We start from the raw sequence: 16,708 nt of genomic DNA, 5'->3' as shown, positions 1-16,708 counted from the left end.
ATAACCAAATGTTTAACCACAGAGGTGCTTTGTTGATGTAAAAATGACTTCTCAAGTTCTTCCAGAAATTACATCATGAAGTTCTGCTTCATGTCTCCTCAAGGTCTATCTATTCAGTCTACCAATCCCCCATGGTGTTCTTTTCTTCCAAAACAATTTGCTAAACCAATAGTTGTTGTTGTTGTTTATTAGCTCCAGTCAGTTCTCCTCCAACAGTCCCGATTGATCTCTGACCCAGAGATCCCTCACATCCAAGATGTTGTGCTCTTGCCTCCGTGGAGGCAGGACCGTGCAGTCTTCCATCATGTTTTCCTCCGTAATAATGAAACCGAACTGTAGGCCTATCTATTCTGCATTTCCTAACTTGTGATAGTGTGCATTGACGTATTCAAGGTTATGCGAATCAGACATGTGAGCAAAGCTCATAAATGGAATGGGGTATCCCAAAACTTTTGGTGTTTCATTGTACCAGCTTTTCTGTGAACTTCAAACTCTGTTGGAAGCAACAACTATAAATAAGTCAAATTAAGGTAATGGTTTGGCTTTCAAGGAACCGACCTGATGGTCGCTCTGACCACGTGCACAGCAAGACGAAACCGCCAATTTCTCAGTTGCCTTTGTGGTCTCGGGGAGTCAATGAGGCCACGTAAAGGATTGTCACAGCCCATGGCATCCATTAGCTCCAGCAACAAATAATCCTTCTGGAAGACAAGGGCCCGCCGTCGAGCCTCAGCCCTCATGAAGCATCGTCGCCATGCAAGCATCTACCAGGGTAGAAAGAAACTCGCATCATTGCAGGATATCTAAACAGTATACCCAAAGTCCACATTTGCCTTTGTGCTGAAAATTATTTATTCTAGTCATATATGGCAAACGTCTTAAGGTTAAAATAAAGTATTGTATTTATGCTCAAGCCATTCTGAAGACCTAAACTGAAAGGTATTGTCGTGTCCAGGGAGTTGGCCCCTATCTGGATGGATGGCCAAACAGTTCTCCCTTGGAGGCCCACAGCCGAGACTCCCGGAGATTAACGCGCGTGTGGGAAAGAAATGCTATGTGCTTCACCAGCACGGTAGCACAGCACAGGGGTTTTACCCTCGAACCCACAACAGATACACGGACACAAGCAAACGAAATTGAATTAAATGGATAATTAAATGACAGGAATCAAATATGTGCAATGACAATAATTCAAATTATCACAGAAAAACTTGAGGTATCTACAGCCGAAACTCCTATTTGTGGTGCCTCCGCACTCAGACACACACACACAGACAAGGGTCATATAAAATAAATAAGATAAGAAATCCCTTTTCGTTCCTTCACTTAGCTGAGTCCAGGCAATCTTTTAGGACTTGACGATCGAATCACGTCGACAGCATGCGGGTAACCGCGCCCCAAAAATGGTGCCGAGCAATTCATGAGGCAATATTCAACGTCGGGGATCCCGAACAGCGGTATCGCTTCTTTGTTGACCGCGCTTGCCAATCCCGCTCTCTCCGTTCTCTTGCCGGGACGTGCTCTGATTTCTCTGACCGCCTACCTCACACCAAACTCCACTCGTGCGTTCGCTCCTCGCTACGAGCTGCTTCCTCATCCTCTCTGATTGCCTGCCTCCCTGGTGCTCCTCTGCTTCTTCTTACTCACGTCATGCCCATCAATAATCAGCCTCAGGGGCGTGACTTCGCTCGCCATCACCCTTGGAGGAGGGGCTTCTTCCTACTTTGTATAAAACGTAATTTGTCATGGTCGGTTGTAATGGTCCATTGTGGTTATAAAAACGTGTCTACAATTGCTGGTTTGCAATACAAAAACATCGGGGATAAGTCACAGGGGGGCGATTACACACTGGGGGAATTTATCCTTAATCCCTATCTAATTAACACTGCACCACCCTCCGTGTGGTGACAAGTAACACTTAAGCTCACATCGAGATGTCTCCTACACGTCCACGGGCCAAGCAACTCTGTACGATCTTATCTTTCCAATGAAATTCCTCCATCTGCCCCACAAACATAACAGTATTGTAACGCACTTCTATCATTGTGTGCCAGAATTCTCTTTCACGGTTTGTCTTATAAAGTTGTTTCGCAGGATGTAACTTTAGGGCATCGAAAATAATTACTGTCTCCGTTTACAGAGGTACAAGGAATATTTGTTCACCGGACTTAACTTTTGCAGAAATTATTCGACAGCAAAAAGTGTGAAAGTTAGATCCACATGAAAGATAAGTACTTTACACAGTGCTTTTGGCACCACCTTAAGGGATCAAGTTCATATTCTTTAAGCAAAAATACAATGACTTGGATCATGCAGCATGGCTACCCCAACTCCTTTTTGCCATTTACTCCTCTCTCCTCTCAACTTATCCCCATCCTTTCTGCTCCATCCTCTCCTCCACCTACCCACTGACTCAATCCCCCTTTACCCCCATCTTCTACTTTCTGCATAGTCCATATGCTTCACAAACCTGTGACCTGGCCTCCTTTCGAGCCAGCAGTGCCTTCTGCAATTGCCCCTTCTCATGAACCAGGTTCAACACCAGAGTTGACAACACTGACAACCGGTCCAGCAGGCAGCTCATCAGCCCTGATGGAACTTCACTCTGAAAAAAAAAGAACATCCATAGTGACCAAGTAGACATACTGCAGCCATACTACATGCAGACAAGTTGTCAAGAAACACCTAAATATGGCTCAATAATTAATAAACAGACTGGCATTCGATGGGTTTGACAATTATATATCTAATTCCATACAATCAGCAAGTGATGACAATCTAAATTACAAGAGAGCTGTTTGTCTGTGTGTCTGTCACCATTTTTCTCAGAGATGGCTGGACGGATCTTCGTCAAACTTGCAGAGATTCATTAGTGAGTGCCAGGAAGTGTTGTAGGCAAAGAAAAGTTGTTGAAAATTTTGAAAAAAGAAGTTGGATTTTTGGGGTTGTTTTTTTTGTTTTTTTTCAATTGTGCTTTAGTGTCTAAGCCTTTGTATTTGTTGCTAATGTGAAAGGTAAAATAAAATGATCCCTGACCACATAACTAAGTGGGTGGAGGGGAGTGCTTTAGGCACCCACAAAAAAAGAAGAAAAACAAAATTTGATTTCTTCAAAATGGCAACAGGATTAGAACAGCACCGGGGAATGCCAGGTGCCTGTGCTAGTAAATAAATAAAACATGTGACATCGAAGATCAATTCAACAAATTCATACCTTGTCCAAATATCTTTGGATGCAATTCAGCTCAAAATTCAGTCCCTCTAGATGGGAATGTTGCACCATACGTTCTTTGGACAAATGCAGATCCAATTCCAACCTGATGGCACAAAAAGTCCTCATTCAGGGCTGTTTATAAATCTTTTTTTTTCAAACCAAAGATACGAACAACACCCACTTCCCACCAAGTGAATGTACCACTGTGATGCAAATCTAATGATATTACATTACAAACCAAGTCAAATTTAAACTCCAAAAACTTTCGAGACCACCCTTTCTGTCTTTGGGAACAACACGGTACTGCTCATCAGACACGTAGTAAGTCATATCTATAACTAGAAGGGCACTCCTGTAGAGCGCATACATCCGCCACGTAATGCCTGATCCACGAGAACACATCTGGCCCAACAACTTTTTGAAATATCATGCTCTATAATCGTTTTTTGAGCCCCATCTCTCAATAGTGAAGAACCACTTTAAAATTCTAGTAGTCGGATCCGGATCCGGATCTTCATCAAAATCTAATCAGTTCGTCCTTGTCACACACTGAATCTGTCCATGAAATTTCATCCAGATCTGTCTTCAACTTTTTGAGATATCCTGTACACGGACAAACAGACAAATAGACAGAAACGGGTGAAAACATAGCTACCTTCACCTTCGGTGGCGGAGGTAATAATAAATGTCAGTGTATGTGTGTCAGTGTGTCTCCACCATAACTCCAAAACCATGAAACCTCGCCGCCTGAAACTTTGCATGCATACCAAGGGAACATCAAGGGAGTGCTTGAATATGGCTCAATAATAATCCAATGGAGTGCCATCCCTTCATCCATCCCACCCATCGCTTTGTTTGACTTCACTCCCCCACCCCTCCTTCCTCTCTCTCCTCCCTCTCTCAACTTTCATAACGTGATAAACAATGGGTGGTTGTAAAAAGATTCCACAGGTGGTTGGGAGGTGGTTATGTTGTGCTGTGGTGTTTGTGTTGTATTTTCAGGCTGGAGTGTTAGGAAGTGTGCAGGTTGGGCAGATAGTCACTATTTTGGCAGTTGGAGTTTCTGCTGGGTTCGATTCTTCAGTTTGAATTTTGGGATTCGGCTCGGGTTGAGAGATTCTGGGGCTTATTACATTTTGGTTGTAAAACGTGTGCTGAAATTAAATAAAGGCACAAAACACTGGTGTCTCCAGGTGTTTATAAGCATTGCAGCAATGGTGTTATGGGCTCTTGGGTCTCTTGGCCTGAGCTGGGTTTCGGGGTTTGATCTGTGGGGTTGGGCTTGGCAGTGCTGGAGGGGTGTTCGTTTTTGCAGATTGTGCATTCTTTTGCACTCCAGGCATTTCCGGGCAGTGTGTGACCCCCTCAGAAAGGTCCAATTCCAGATCGAGTAAACAGGATGGCAGCCGCAGTTCGAGTCGCATACCTCAAGAAATCCCATGTTATAATCTCTTTGAAAGTGGGACACGTCATTTGAAAGTGACAGGTGGTTTTACCGTCCCATTTGAATGTGCTGTTTTAACGTACCTCATTTTGTTCAATCCTCCACTAATGCCGGCAAATGGGACCATCCACCTCACTTCCCCTCAAGTCCCCCTCCCAAATACAAGTGAAACACCCCCCCCCCCACCCCCTCCCCCTGACGACTCCCTTCAAGTCTCACTACCAAACGCTAGTCCAGAATACCCCCTTCCCCAAATCACTTCCCCCTCCTTGCTCTCCCATCCTTTTCGCTCCCACAGCCTCCTCATACAAGCGTAATGAAGAACAGATAAAATGAAAAACCCCAGAACACCACTCGGTGTCCCTGCTAGACTGAACAGTTTACATTTTGTATCCTACTGAGAGGGCAGATCTGCATCCGGACCTCAACCAAAATCGAATTGGCGTGTCCTTGTCACCTACCCGACTCATCCATGAAGTTTTGTCATAATCCGTCCCCAACATTTTGAATTATCCTGCTATACATTGTTTTTGCCCTTTCTCGATGATAATGAAGAATCACTTTTAAAAAATATTAAAAAACGATTCTATCTGGATCCAGATCTTCATAAAAAATATAATCAATTCATCATCGTCACACATCCAACCTGTCCACCAAGTTTTGTCCGAATCCGTCCATAATCGTTTGAGATATGCTGCTCACAGAGACGGACAGACAAACAGACAAATATGGGTGAAAACATAACCTCCGTCCACCTGAGATGGCAGAGGTAAAAATGTACAAAATTAAGTTTGCAGAGTTGTTCAACGAACCACAAATTGGATGAATGATTTTTCACACTGTATATTTATATATGAAGCCTGTAAGTGTTTGCACCATCCCATACATAGCTTCTTGATCCAAAAACTCTCTGGTGAAGCCTGACAGCAGCTGAAGTCTCTGACAGACGTTTTGTAATGCCAAGTGCCAGGCAGCAAGCTTTTTGTCTGAAGCTGCTGAATGAGATTCCTTTGCCACGTTTATGCAATCTCTGCCTTGCATTTCACCAAGGGAGTGTACCTATGTCAAAAAAAAACCAGAGAGTTGGTGTTAAAGCCACCCAATACTCGCCTGTTTATACATTTATCGTTTTTAAAAGACGAGTGTAATAATTAAGATTTTTTATAAAGCATTGCAGTGAAGTATAATTATAAAGCAATATATGTATTTGTATATTGTAATCAGTAACAAGAGCGCAAGTGAGCACAATATACACCCGAACAAGAAGGTATATACAGAATTGTGTTACGACATGGAAAACAGCATCCTGGTTGCCATGGCAACCACTTTAGATGACGAACGTATGTCGCGACACACCGTCTCCACAGTCTGTACCTATGTACCAAATATGAAACGTGAAAGTTGAAAACTTTGGGAGTTAGAGTGCGGACAGGAACGGACGGACAGACAGACAGACAGACAGACGGACGGACGACCGGTATCATATAATACACCCCGATATATATATATATATATATATATATATATATATATATATATATATATATATATATATATATATATATATATATATATATATATATATATATATATATATATATATATATATATATATATATGAGCCTGGTGTTGGCGCAGTGGTTAGGGCAGCGGCTTGGGATCCAAAAGGTCCTGAGTTCAAGCCCCGTTGGTCCACTGAATTCATACACCAGGGGGTTGACTCAGCCTGTCATCCTTCCGAGGTCGGCAAAATGAGTACCAGTATACTGGGCCGGTGTATACCCTGGTTAAAATAGGTATACCATATCCCTGTGTCATAAGAGGCAACCAGGTTGCGTCAGGAAGGGCATCCGGCGTAAAACATGTGCCAAATCACTATGCGGATCATACGGATGATCCGCTGTGGCGACCCCTATCGGGAGCAGCCGAAAGAAGAAGAAGAAGAAGATATATATCTATATAAATATATATATATATATATATATATATATATATATATATATATATATATATATATATATATATATATATATATATATATATACATATATACATATCTCTTCTTCTTCTTCTTTCGGCTGCTCCCGTTCGGGGTCGCCACAGCGGATCATCCATATGATCCGCATAGTGATTTGGCACATGTTTTACGCCGGATGCCCTTCCTGACGCAACCCTGGTCGCCTCTTACAACACAGGGATATGGTACACCTTTATTAACCGGGGTATACACCGGCCCAGTACACTGGTACTCATTTCGCCGACCTTGGAAGGATGACAGGCTGAGTCAACCCCCTGGTGTATGAATTCAGTGGACCAACGAGGCTTGAACTCAGGACCTTTTGGATCCCAAGCCGCTGCCCTAACCACTGCGCCAACACCAGGCTATATATATATATATATATATATATATATATATATATATATATATATATATATATATATATATATATATATATATATATATATATATATATATATATATATATATATATATATATATATATATGTCGGGCGTATAAAAAATAGTGTGGGAGATAAAAACATGAGAAAGGAAACTTGAGGGGGAGCACTCGGTAGAGTGCAAAACCTCTGCTGCCAATACTGCTGGGTCACTCAAGTGAACCTTGTATCTTATTCATTAAATATGATGTCAACAGTGCTGACAGAGTTATAGTTCTTTTCTCTACCAATTTTTTTTTTTTGGGGGGGGGGGGGTGGAAATCACTTAAAACATGTAGAAATGCAAAAAAAAAAATTCTCAAACAATTTTTTTGGGGGGGGGGGGGACCAAGTCCAAAATCGAATGGCATAATCCTTGGACCATACCTAACCCCTCCCCCCCCCACCAAGTTTCGTCGAAATCCGTTGAGGAGTTTTTCCGTAATACAAAAAAATTTAACATTGTCATGCTCACGCTCACGCCGGGGGTATCGCTATAGCTCTCTGTTCTTCGAACAGGCGGGCTAAAAAGGAGCGAGGAAAAGCTATTTATGAACAAAGCTTTTCATTCTATTCCTGACATGTAAAGACAGTTCAAGAAAAAAGATAAAAAGACAAAAATAATAATAATAAGGAAATAGTCATGAAACAAAGACAGCCATTAACATCGATGACAAGCGCAAAAACTAAAACGACATCAGGATACAGCAAAACACCAACAACCACATCCTTGTCCCTAATAATCATGTTCTGTGGACTACAAACGATCATCTTTCATTGAAGAACAAATAAGCAAACAGCACATCAGTTGTTTGTTCAATTAGGGCATCGCATCATGTGGGGGTAACATGTGGTGCACAGCAACACCCGTCACAGACTGCACAGGTAACACACCAACGCTCCTATGTTTCTCTAACAAGGGCATCCTGCTGTGCTTTGGAAGTCCTGTCATTAAGCCTGGCTGGAAAAGATAAACGGATATTTATCGAGCAAAATTCATCCGTCTCCACCATGGTCATTTTCATGTTCACTTCGCGAATACATCATTGTTATATCAACAGGTGCGCACAATGTGCCATCAATAATATTATACTAAAAAAAAAAACTTTTACAAAAACTCAACGGACAGGAAAAGGCAAGAACTCACAATGTTATTTTCAAGATTTGATACTGTGACATTCAAATCAAAAAAAAAAAAAAAAATGACGCCCATATATCCAGAAGTATGACGAAGAATTGTGTTGCCTGCTATAAAGCCAATATAAGATGTTGAAGCTCATATCTGTCATAATGAGCACATTATAAGCCCAGGTGCACCAATTACTCTAAATGCCCAGGAAAGGTCTCATCAAGCCAAATTACACTGCAACCTGATCCACCAGTCCGGCGTCACGTGTACAGCCAGAGACCTGGACATCAGCCATCTGTGCAAGTCAAAATTTTGCAATTTGCATATTTTGCAAAACAACTCGCAACCGATGAGTCATTTGAAATCGCCACATATGAAGAAGAGAGAGTTTGGGTGAGTGGTTAAAAATTTGTCCATGTTGTCTGAGAGAGAGAGAGAGATGTAGATGGAGTCATCACTGTGAGGACGGTACAACACGCAGACAAACAAGAGGTGGGAGCGGAGGGGAAGTTGCAGCCAAAGGTACTCCTGGGGGTTGAGAGGTGTAAGAACAGTACGAGGAGAGTGAGAAATAGAGTTCTTGAGGTACAGTGCAGCTCTGCCAGCAGGACGGGGTTCAGGTCGATCAAACTGGAGGAGACAATAGCGAGGGAGAGACACGAAGGAGTCAGAGATCCCTGTAGGAGGAAGGATTCTGTGAATCAATTGAGGTCCAGGCTGTCAGCATTGGCCTGGATTTAGAGATCTGTCAAGCTTGAGAAGATGCCTCGGATATTTGAGGTCCACACAGTGGAGGACAGAGGAGGAGGTGTTGAAAGGGTGCGGGACTCGGAGGGTAAGTGCCGGTGTGGGGGAGGAGGCTGGGACAGTGTGGGCTGGAAGTGAAGGAGGGAGGGGGAAGATGGGAGAGGGCAGGATGGTGGGGGGGAATACAAGATATGGTGGGATGGGGGAAAGATGGGAGAGTGTGGGACGAGGGAGAAGATGGGGGGAGGGGGGAGACGAGGTGGGAAGGGGGAAGAGGTGGGACAGGGCAGGATGAGGGGGAAAATGGGAGAGGGTAGGATGAGTGGCAAGCTGAGAGAGTCAAGACGAGGGGGGAAACCATGCGTAGGCAGGATGAGGGGCAATTTGAGAGGGAGCAGAACAAGTGAAATCCGAGAGGGGAAGGCATTGAGGGGGTGGATTTTGGAGTAAGCGTTGAGCAGGAGGGTTGTGTGGGAAGCTTGGAAAGGGTTGAGCTAGGGGAGCAAGGAGCAATTATACGGCGGCCGCAGTATTTCCACGGTCACACAATGTAGCAGTCACATAAGTTTTTATTTTTTGGGGAGCCGCACGGCGTATTTAGAAATTGTGGACACCGAAAACGTGGGGTTGCCGTACGGTCTTTGATTTGATGTCGCACGGTGACCTTAAGGAGGCCCTTCGGCGGCCATAGAATTTTCAAGGCAGACGCAAGGTAGCCTCAAGGTGCCCGCAGGGGGACCGCAGGGGGACCGCAGGGGGACCGCAGGGGGGCCCAAAGGCGAACGTGCGGCCAGATGGATGGTAACGAGTGGGTTCATTTTTATTATTTTTTTTTAACCAGTTCTTTTTTTTTCGGCTTGTCGAATTGCTACAGCGAACGTAGAAATGAAAAAAGTTATAACTCCACGTTATAATTTCCCGGCTACCTCTACGGCCTGTAAAATATAGCCAAACGGCGTAGGGCCACCCTGAGGCCACCAAAGAAACTCTGCGGCCGCCGCACGTTTCTGTCAATTCAGAGGGCGTACGGCCACCGTATCCTCACCGTAGAGCAAATGTGACTTAGGCCTTACTGACACGGATGGGTTTGACATTGTAAAAGAACGTGAAGCCGATTTGATTGTTGGACTTGTAAATAATTTGTGAAAATGGCTATGTTCTCGAGTGGTTTGTCTTTCCATGCAGGGTGTGTGTGTGTGTGTGTGTGTGTGTGTGTGTGTGTGTGTGTGTGTGTGTGTGTGTGTGTGTGTGTGTGTGTGTATACATATGGGGTTTCAGAATGTGGAATGGAGCCCTCCCAGGGCAGGCTCAAAATATCCACTTTCACTTCAGTAAGGGGTCACGATTTACAGACCAAGCTGTGATGTTTTCGGTTCTCAAAATTTTGTGCCGAGGGCTCTCTTTAAGATTGTGACTGAGCCCCAGACAGCTTCCAACTGTAGTTTGTTTGTAGTAATATTCCCAGGGATGGTTATTAATATCTCTGGTAGGTTCTTCGTAATCATTCCCATGAGGTTATTCATCATCACTGGAACAACTTTGGCATTCTTCAGCTTCCAGGATCTTTTCACTTCATTCTTGAGGTCTTGGTATTTGGTCATTTTCTTGATTTCTACATCGTTTGTCCAAAATCGCTGGTATCACAACACCTCCATCAGCAATGCCCTCTCTTTTTTTTTGTACCTAAGTATGATATTTGGTCGCATTGCTTCGTTTTCGATGTTCATGCCCGATGGGATCATTAGGTCCTACATGAGCGGTACTTCAATGTTTTCAGTGATTGCTTTTGGTTCATGTTTCCACAAATTTTCTGGAAGTGGAATATCAAAGTTTGCAGATGTGCCAGCAGATTACTTTACAAACTCTGTTGCGTTGTTGTGTGTACAGCTGTTCTGGCATGTTTTTTGTGTTTGGTCATTAAGCATCACATATCATTACCCTCACCAAAGGAGAGGGTATTGCATTTGGGTCCATCTGTTTGTTGGGTCGTCGCAAGACTACCCTTATTCTCAGGTTTTCCATCTGTCTGTATGTCAGTCTGTTTGTTTGTATTTAATGGACAGATCTGGAGGCCAGAGGAGTCAACCGATTTTGATGAAATTTGACTGGTAGGTTCATACCAGCATAGAGTTGTATGCTTTTGATCACCGTTGCTATGGATGCAACCGTTGCCTAGCAACGGGACTGAAATTTTTGAAAAGAATCCGAATAATTTTTTTTTTTTCCAAAATCAAAAATTGGCTTCCACTCTTTTATGCGCACTATAATCAATCTCTTTGTCAAAAAATTTCAGCCCGATCCGTCAAAAACTTTATGACTAGTATGCAATGATATTACTATATGTTTTCACCCCAACGTTTGCATTGGGATTCCCTAACGTAGGGTTAGGGAATCGAACACAAATGATGAATGGACAATTGCTCGTCATGTTCCTATGTGGAACAACAAACAGCAAAAATGCCATCTGATGTGTTCTCTTCTCTACATATTTCAAATTCACCTTAAGGCCCGGTCACACCTTGACGTTTTAGCCAAGGTATGCCGATTTTTGAATTTTTTTTCTAAAACGCTGGTACACGTTGAATACGTTATGGGTAAGTTTTGATAACATTGAAAGCACGCTGAAAAACACTGCCATACGTCGTTGTACGTTGGCTTTAAACGTTGTACTTTTCGGTTGTCCTCAAATTTTTTCATGCTTGAAATTTCACGACGTATGCCGGCGTATGACTCACACGTTCCGCTACGCTGGCCACAAGTTGTATGCACGGTTTGCGATCGTTGACAGACGTCAACACATGCTACTTGTAAGTTAATCATAAGTTGAGACACGCCGAGGTAGTGTTTAGAGTACCCGAAACTTATTTCTAACCTATGATTAACATGTTGTTGGCACGTTACGCGATCGTTGCCACACGTCGACAGACGTTACTTTTAAGTTACTCATAGGCTGAAAGACGTCGGTATAATGGATCGTCCTCACGTCAGCGTCCACGGCCACGGCCAGGACACTTATTTGCAGCATTCTTCAAACTTTTCTTCGGCATGACGAGGATGTTCACACTTCGATGTCTAGCTTGGCTATGATTCCAATTGTCCATTGGCAGCGTCTATTTAAAATAGTCGAGTTTGAGCGTTTTAACACGTTCAGAAGAAACGATTAAAATTTCCAAACCCCAGCGTCAAAAAACAAAGGCGAGTGACAGCAATTTAAATCGTTCATTGTAAACAATGAAAATTGGTAAAACAATAGTACCGTTTAAAAGTCGTTGAGTGTAAAAAAAATCCAATTCTTGAGTGCAAGCGTCTACTTTCAATAGTGGAGATGTAGCCATTTAAATCATTGAGTTTATCATTTAAATCGTTAAATCGTTAAACGCAAGGACGATCCATCATAACCCACACCCTCCCCCTCACACTCACCTACTACTGCCAACATCAACAAACTACTACTAATACTAATACTAATACTAATACTAATACTAATACTGATACTGTTGACATGGACATCGACTCAAAAAGGACTCGAAAACACTGTTGGGTTCCCCTTTTATGAGCAGCATTTTTATATACCAATTCCCAAAACCGCTGGGAACACGTCTTTATATGGCAGTTGTAAGCTAGAAACACGTTAATTTTTTTTTTTGTCGCCCGGAAGACGTCATTGGAATCCGTCTACATACGTCGATGTGTGTTGGGACTACGTAAAGAATTGGTTCAAAGCACGTCAAACATAAGTTAGAAATAAGTTTCGCGTAAAAAAGACATTACCGCGACGTGTTTCGACTTATGAGTAGCTTATAAGTAGCGTTTGTGGACGTGTGTAAGCGTCCGCATATCGTGTGTAAAACTTATCCCCATCGCATGCGGAACGTGTGTCATACGCCGAGTACGTCGTAAAATTTTGAACATGTTTAAAATTTCTTGACGTACTCTACTTACTACGACGTATGATAGCGTACTTTAGCGTTCTACTCACGTATACCAAACTTACTCATACCGTATTTGACGTGCCCCAACGTTTTAGACACATTTTTCTTAGGTCGGCATACGCTGGCAAGATCGCCAAGGTGTGACCGCGATGTTGACACTTCCATTTCTACGGCAGTTATGATTCGAATCGTTGTGCGTCAGCCTTTTAATAGGCTATGTCACGACATCGTCGGCGATGCGTGCAACGCGCTATGCTGAAGTTAGACTATCGTTGGGCATAGGTTGTGTAGGCCAACAACAGGTTCAGCATTCGTTGGTATAAGTTATCTATAACACAACGAAACGTTCTGTGTCCATTACTAATATGTTATGCATACGACCAACTCGTTATGAATACGTCCGAATCTGAAAAAAAAAACCATCAAAAGTTCAACGTAAGCCAGCGTTTTACATACATTTTAATACGTTGCCATCGCTGGCTAAAACGTCAAGGTGTGACCGGGCCTTTAGTCTAGCGACCACCCATGTCGCCTACCAGCTTGTTTGCCTGTTTGTCTGTTTGTCCACACAGAACTTTCGTGTATTTCTCCACATCCACTTGTCGCATTGACACTAAATTTTCACCTTTGGTGCAACTACTGATGTAGAATTTTTAAATGACAATTATAGCATCTTCGGTCACGTGGTGTGGCAGCCATATTGGAAAAATGGAAAAACTTTGGACGTCTATATCTCTGAAACCACACCAAGGATAAAATTGAAACTTGGCACATAGCAAGTCCTCCTCATGTGGAATGAGTTTTTTATTAATGTCATTAAAGGTGCCCTCATTATGATGTCATAATTGCATATGTAGAATGCCACATCCAATAAGTATGAACATTTTTGAGGGTCATCTTAGGATAAAATGGTTCACACAAAAAAAATCATTACGTCATCGGTCACGTGATTCAGCAGCCATATTGTTTAAAAAAAAAAAAATAAGCCTTCAAAAATCTTCTCTGAAGTGGCTGAACAAATCAAAGCGAAACTTTACACGGATGACATCCTGTCCATAAGGAACAAAAGGTTCACACATATATCATCATAGGTCACACGGTTGGCAGCCATATTGGATTTACCCTGAAACTTATAAAAAAAAAATACACCACTCAAAAGAAGTCCCGACGAGGGTCTGCAATCTGATTGCTTTTTTTCTTGTTCTGGTCACCATTGCTTGTATCACCATTTGAACAATTATATTTTATCTGCTCCACTATCAGCCCATTTTTCAAATTAAACTGTTATCAGACTAACCCATGAAGATGACAATTTTAATGGGTGGGCGAAATCGTGTTCCCATCAATATTTTGGCTCCTGAAAAGAATGTGTTAGTTTTTTTGACCAAACTGAAAATGCCATTTCATCCAACAGAATCTCTCATTAATTTACAGACAGGAACATTTGGATACAACCGCTGAGAAACTCCTTCATTTGCACTAATTTATGATACACTGCCTTCCATCAGTACAACATTCAACAATGCTTACCTGCTGGGATGATGGAGAGGAAGAAGAAATGATATTCTTTGACCTTTGCTGGATATTTCCACAATCATTTTCATGATCTTCTGATGGCTGGGAGAAACTTTCACGAGTTTCATCCTGCTGAGAAATTGCCATCAATTCCTGAATACGGAATTCCATTTCTTCCATCTCGTCATCCTTTTTTGAAAGTTGCCATTTCATATTTGAATTATCAACTTTCAAACATTCGTGCTCTTGCCTGAGCTTTTCAAATTCTTCGGTATCAATTTGCGGCACCTTGCTGTCCGCTTCTTTGCCAGATCCTGAAGAAAGCATGACAGAGTCATGTTTTCTCCTCTCTTCACTCTCATTCTTTCTGCACAGACATTTTATTTCGGTTTCTTTTTCTTCCACAATGACTGCAAGTTCAGAACAGTATCTTTCTGCACTTTCGAGGCGATTTGTAAGGTCTTCATATGAAGACTTGAGGTTCTCTGAGCTACCGCACTTCTGGCAAAATAACTCATTGCCAAGAATTGTATCTATTTGTGATTTGTTTGCATGGGATTCAAAACCTTTGATCTTTGAATCCTTCTCTGCAAGCATCTGTTGCATTACATCAATATTGGTAGTGGAAGTGTAACTTTCATCAGCTGAGTGCATTTCATGAGCATCTTTTGATGATCTGTAGCCATCAACTGTGGGTGAGTTTGCTGTGAGTTTTAGTTCTTTTATGATGTTCTGCAGAGATTCTATTTCATTATTTTTCTGTATCAGCAAATCGTTTAAATGTCTACCACTTCCTTCCAAAATCGTCATTCCGGGTTCGCCCTTATTCATGGGCATTTTCGAGAAAATACTTTCACTATTATCGTCATTGCTGGTCATTCCTGTACAGGAAGCATCCTGTAATGTGCCTTGTAGCTGTTTCAACTCCCGGTCAGTTTGTCCAAGGAAGTGAGGATTTTCAACGTCAGCAACCTCTGCATAACCACAGAAAGATGCAGAACATTTTTGCAAATTTTCATTGTTCAAGGGGGAGGTGGAACCTATTTTCATTTCCAGTTGCTGCAGTTTTTGCAAAGAAGAGCTTAGGTCTGCCTCCTTGCTCGTAGCAATTCCGTGCAGGGTGGCCAAATGTGTCCGAAGAGCATTACACACGTCCTGCTCACCAGGCACATTCGATTTCTGACACGCTTCATTCTGCAGCCTTGAGAGCTGGTCATATGCTTTGTCAAACACTTCCTGCCATTTTCGTCCATCTGTGACTTCAATGGCAAAATCCTGCTGCACATGGTCACATGTTCTATGATTTCCAGTTGAGTTGTTCAACAGATTACATTCCCAGTCATTACTAGAATGGCTGTGGTTTCCTTTTGAAGATCCATCTTTGCCAGAAACAATGCAATTCCCATCCAGTGGATCACCTAAACCAACCATGCTCGATTGTTTCTCTGAGCTATTTGGTAGTGTGTTCTTGCTTGATGATTGTGCGGGAAGTATGTCCAGGTATTCAGTTGCAGAAGAGTCATGAAGCCTCAATTCTCCTTCAATAGGTTTCTTCCTCATTCCTTCTTGTTCCTGTGGTCAGGATAAATATCCAAATTATTGCTCAAAAACAACAATAATAGGGTTATGAATAATTAATATATCATCAAACACATAAAACACGAACGGCATATCTCTGACAATGGTCTGTTAAAAGAGGAGTGAAGATGGCAGGAATAAACTTAATGACCTGTCCACACTCACAAGGTAAGTGAAAGTTAGGGAAGAGTTTTAAAAAAGTGATAAAAGCTAATTGTGTGAGGTATGTTCAGCAAAAACCCCAAAATTGATTAAACGAGAATCAGATTCACAAGCCAATGCTTACACCTCACAAGCCAAGCTGACTGTATACCTCAACTTTTTTGCTCCTCATTTTCTCATCTGTGGAGCTGTCTTCAAAGAGGATGTTCTATCCAACTCTTCTCTCCAGTCTTTCAAAAGCAGGCAGTGCACTACCATCTCACGTGATGCAGCATCCATAAGGCCCTGTCACACCTTGACGATTTAGCCAGCGTATGCCGACGTATGAAAAAATTGTCTAAAACGCTGGCACATGTTGAATACGTTATGGGTAAGTTTTGTATACGTTAAGAGCACGCTGGCATACGTCTTTGTACGCTGGCATACGTCGAAGTACGCCAAGCTCTTCGACAAATTTTAACATGCTTGAAATTTTTCGACGTATGTCAGCGTATGACTCACACGTTCCGCATAATGCTGGCCATAAGTTGTAGGCACGTTATGCGATCG

General features: G+C 42.4%; 1 protein-coding gene across 3 annotated transcripts in view; it reads right to left on the bottom strand.

The window, feature by feature from the left end:
• The window catches only part of LOC147032238 (uncharacterized), a 130,010-nt gene that overhangs the window by 15,671 nt on the left and 97,631 nt on the right, over window positions 1-16,708 (bottom strand). For all 3 annotated transcript variants that reach the window (XM_085869662.1, XM_085869663.1, XM_085869664.1), the window contains exons 10-14: window positions 14,435-15,991; window positions 5,544-5,716; window positions 3,214-3,316; window positions 2,471-2,605; window positions 559-764 (exon numbers count right to left, since the gene is read on the bottom strand). In XM_085869662.1, coding sequence (XP_085725788.1) covers window positions 559-764; window positions 2,471-2,605; window positions 3,214-3,316; window positions 5,544-5,716; window positions 14,435-15,991 — 2,174 coding nt within the window. The remainder of the gene's footprint in view (window positions 1-558; window positions 765-2,470; window positions 2,606-3,213; window positions 3,317-5,543; window positions 5,717-14,434; window positions 15,992-16,708) is intronic.

The sequence above is a fragment of the Eptatretus burgeri genome, chromosome 2 (assembly GCF_056783735.1).
Source record: "Eptatretus burgeri isolate ZD-2024b chromosome 2, Ebu_testis_v1, whole genome shotgun sequence".
Lineage (NCBI taxonomy): Eukaryota > Metazoa > Chordata > Myxini > Myxiniformes > Myxinidae > Eptatretus > Eptatretus burgeri.
Note: the sequence above shows the minus strand (reverse complement) of the source record. Positions and strands in the feature narration are given on the sequence as shown.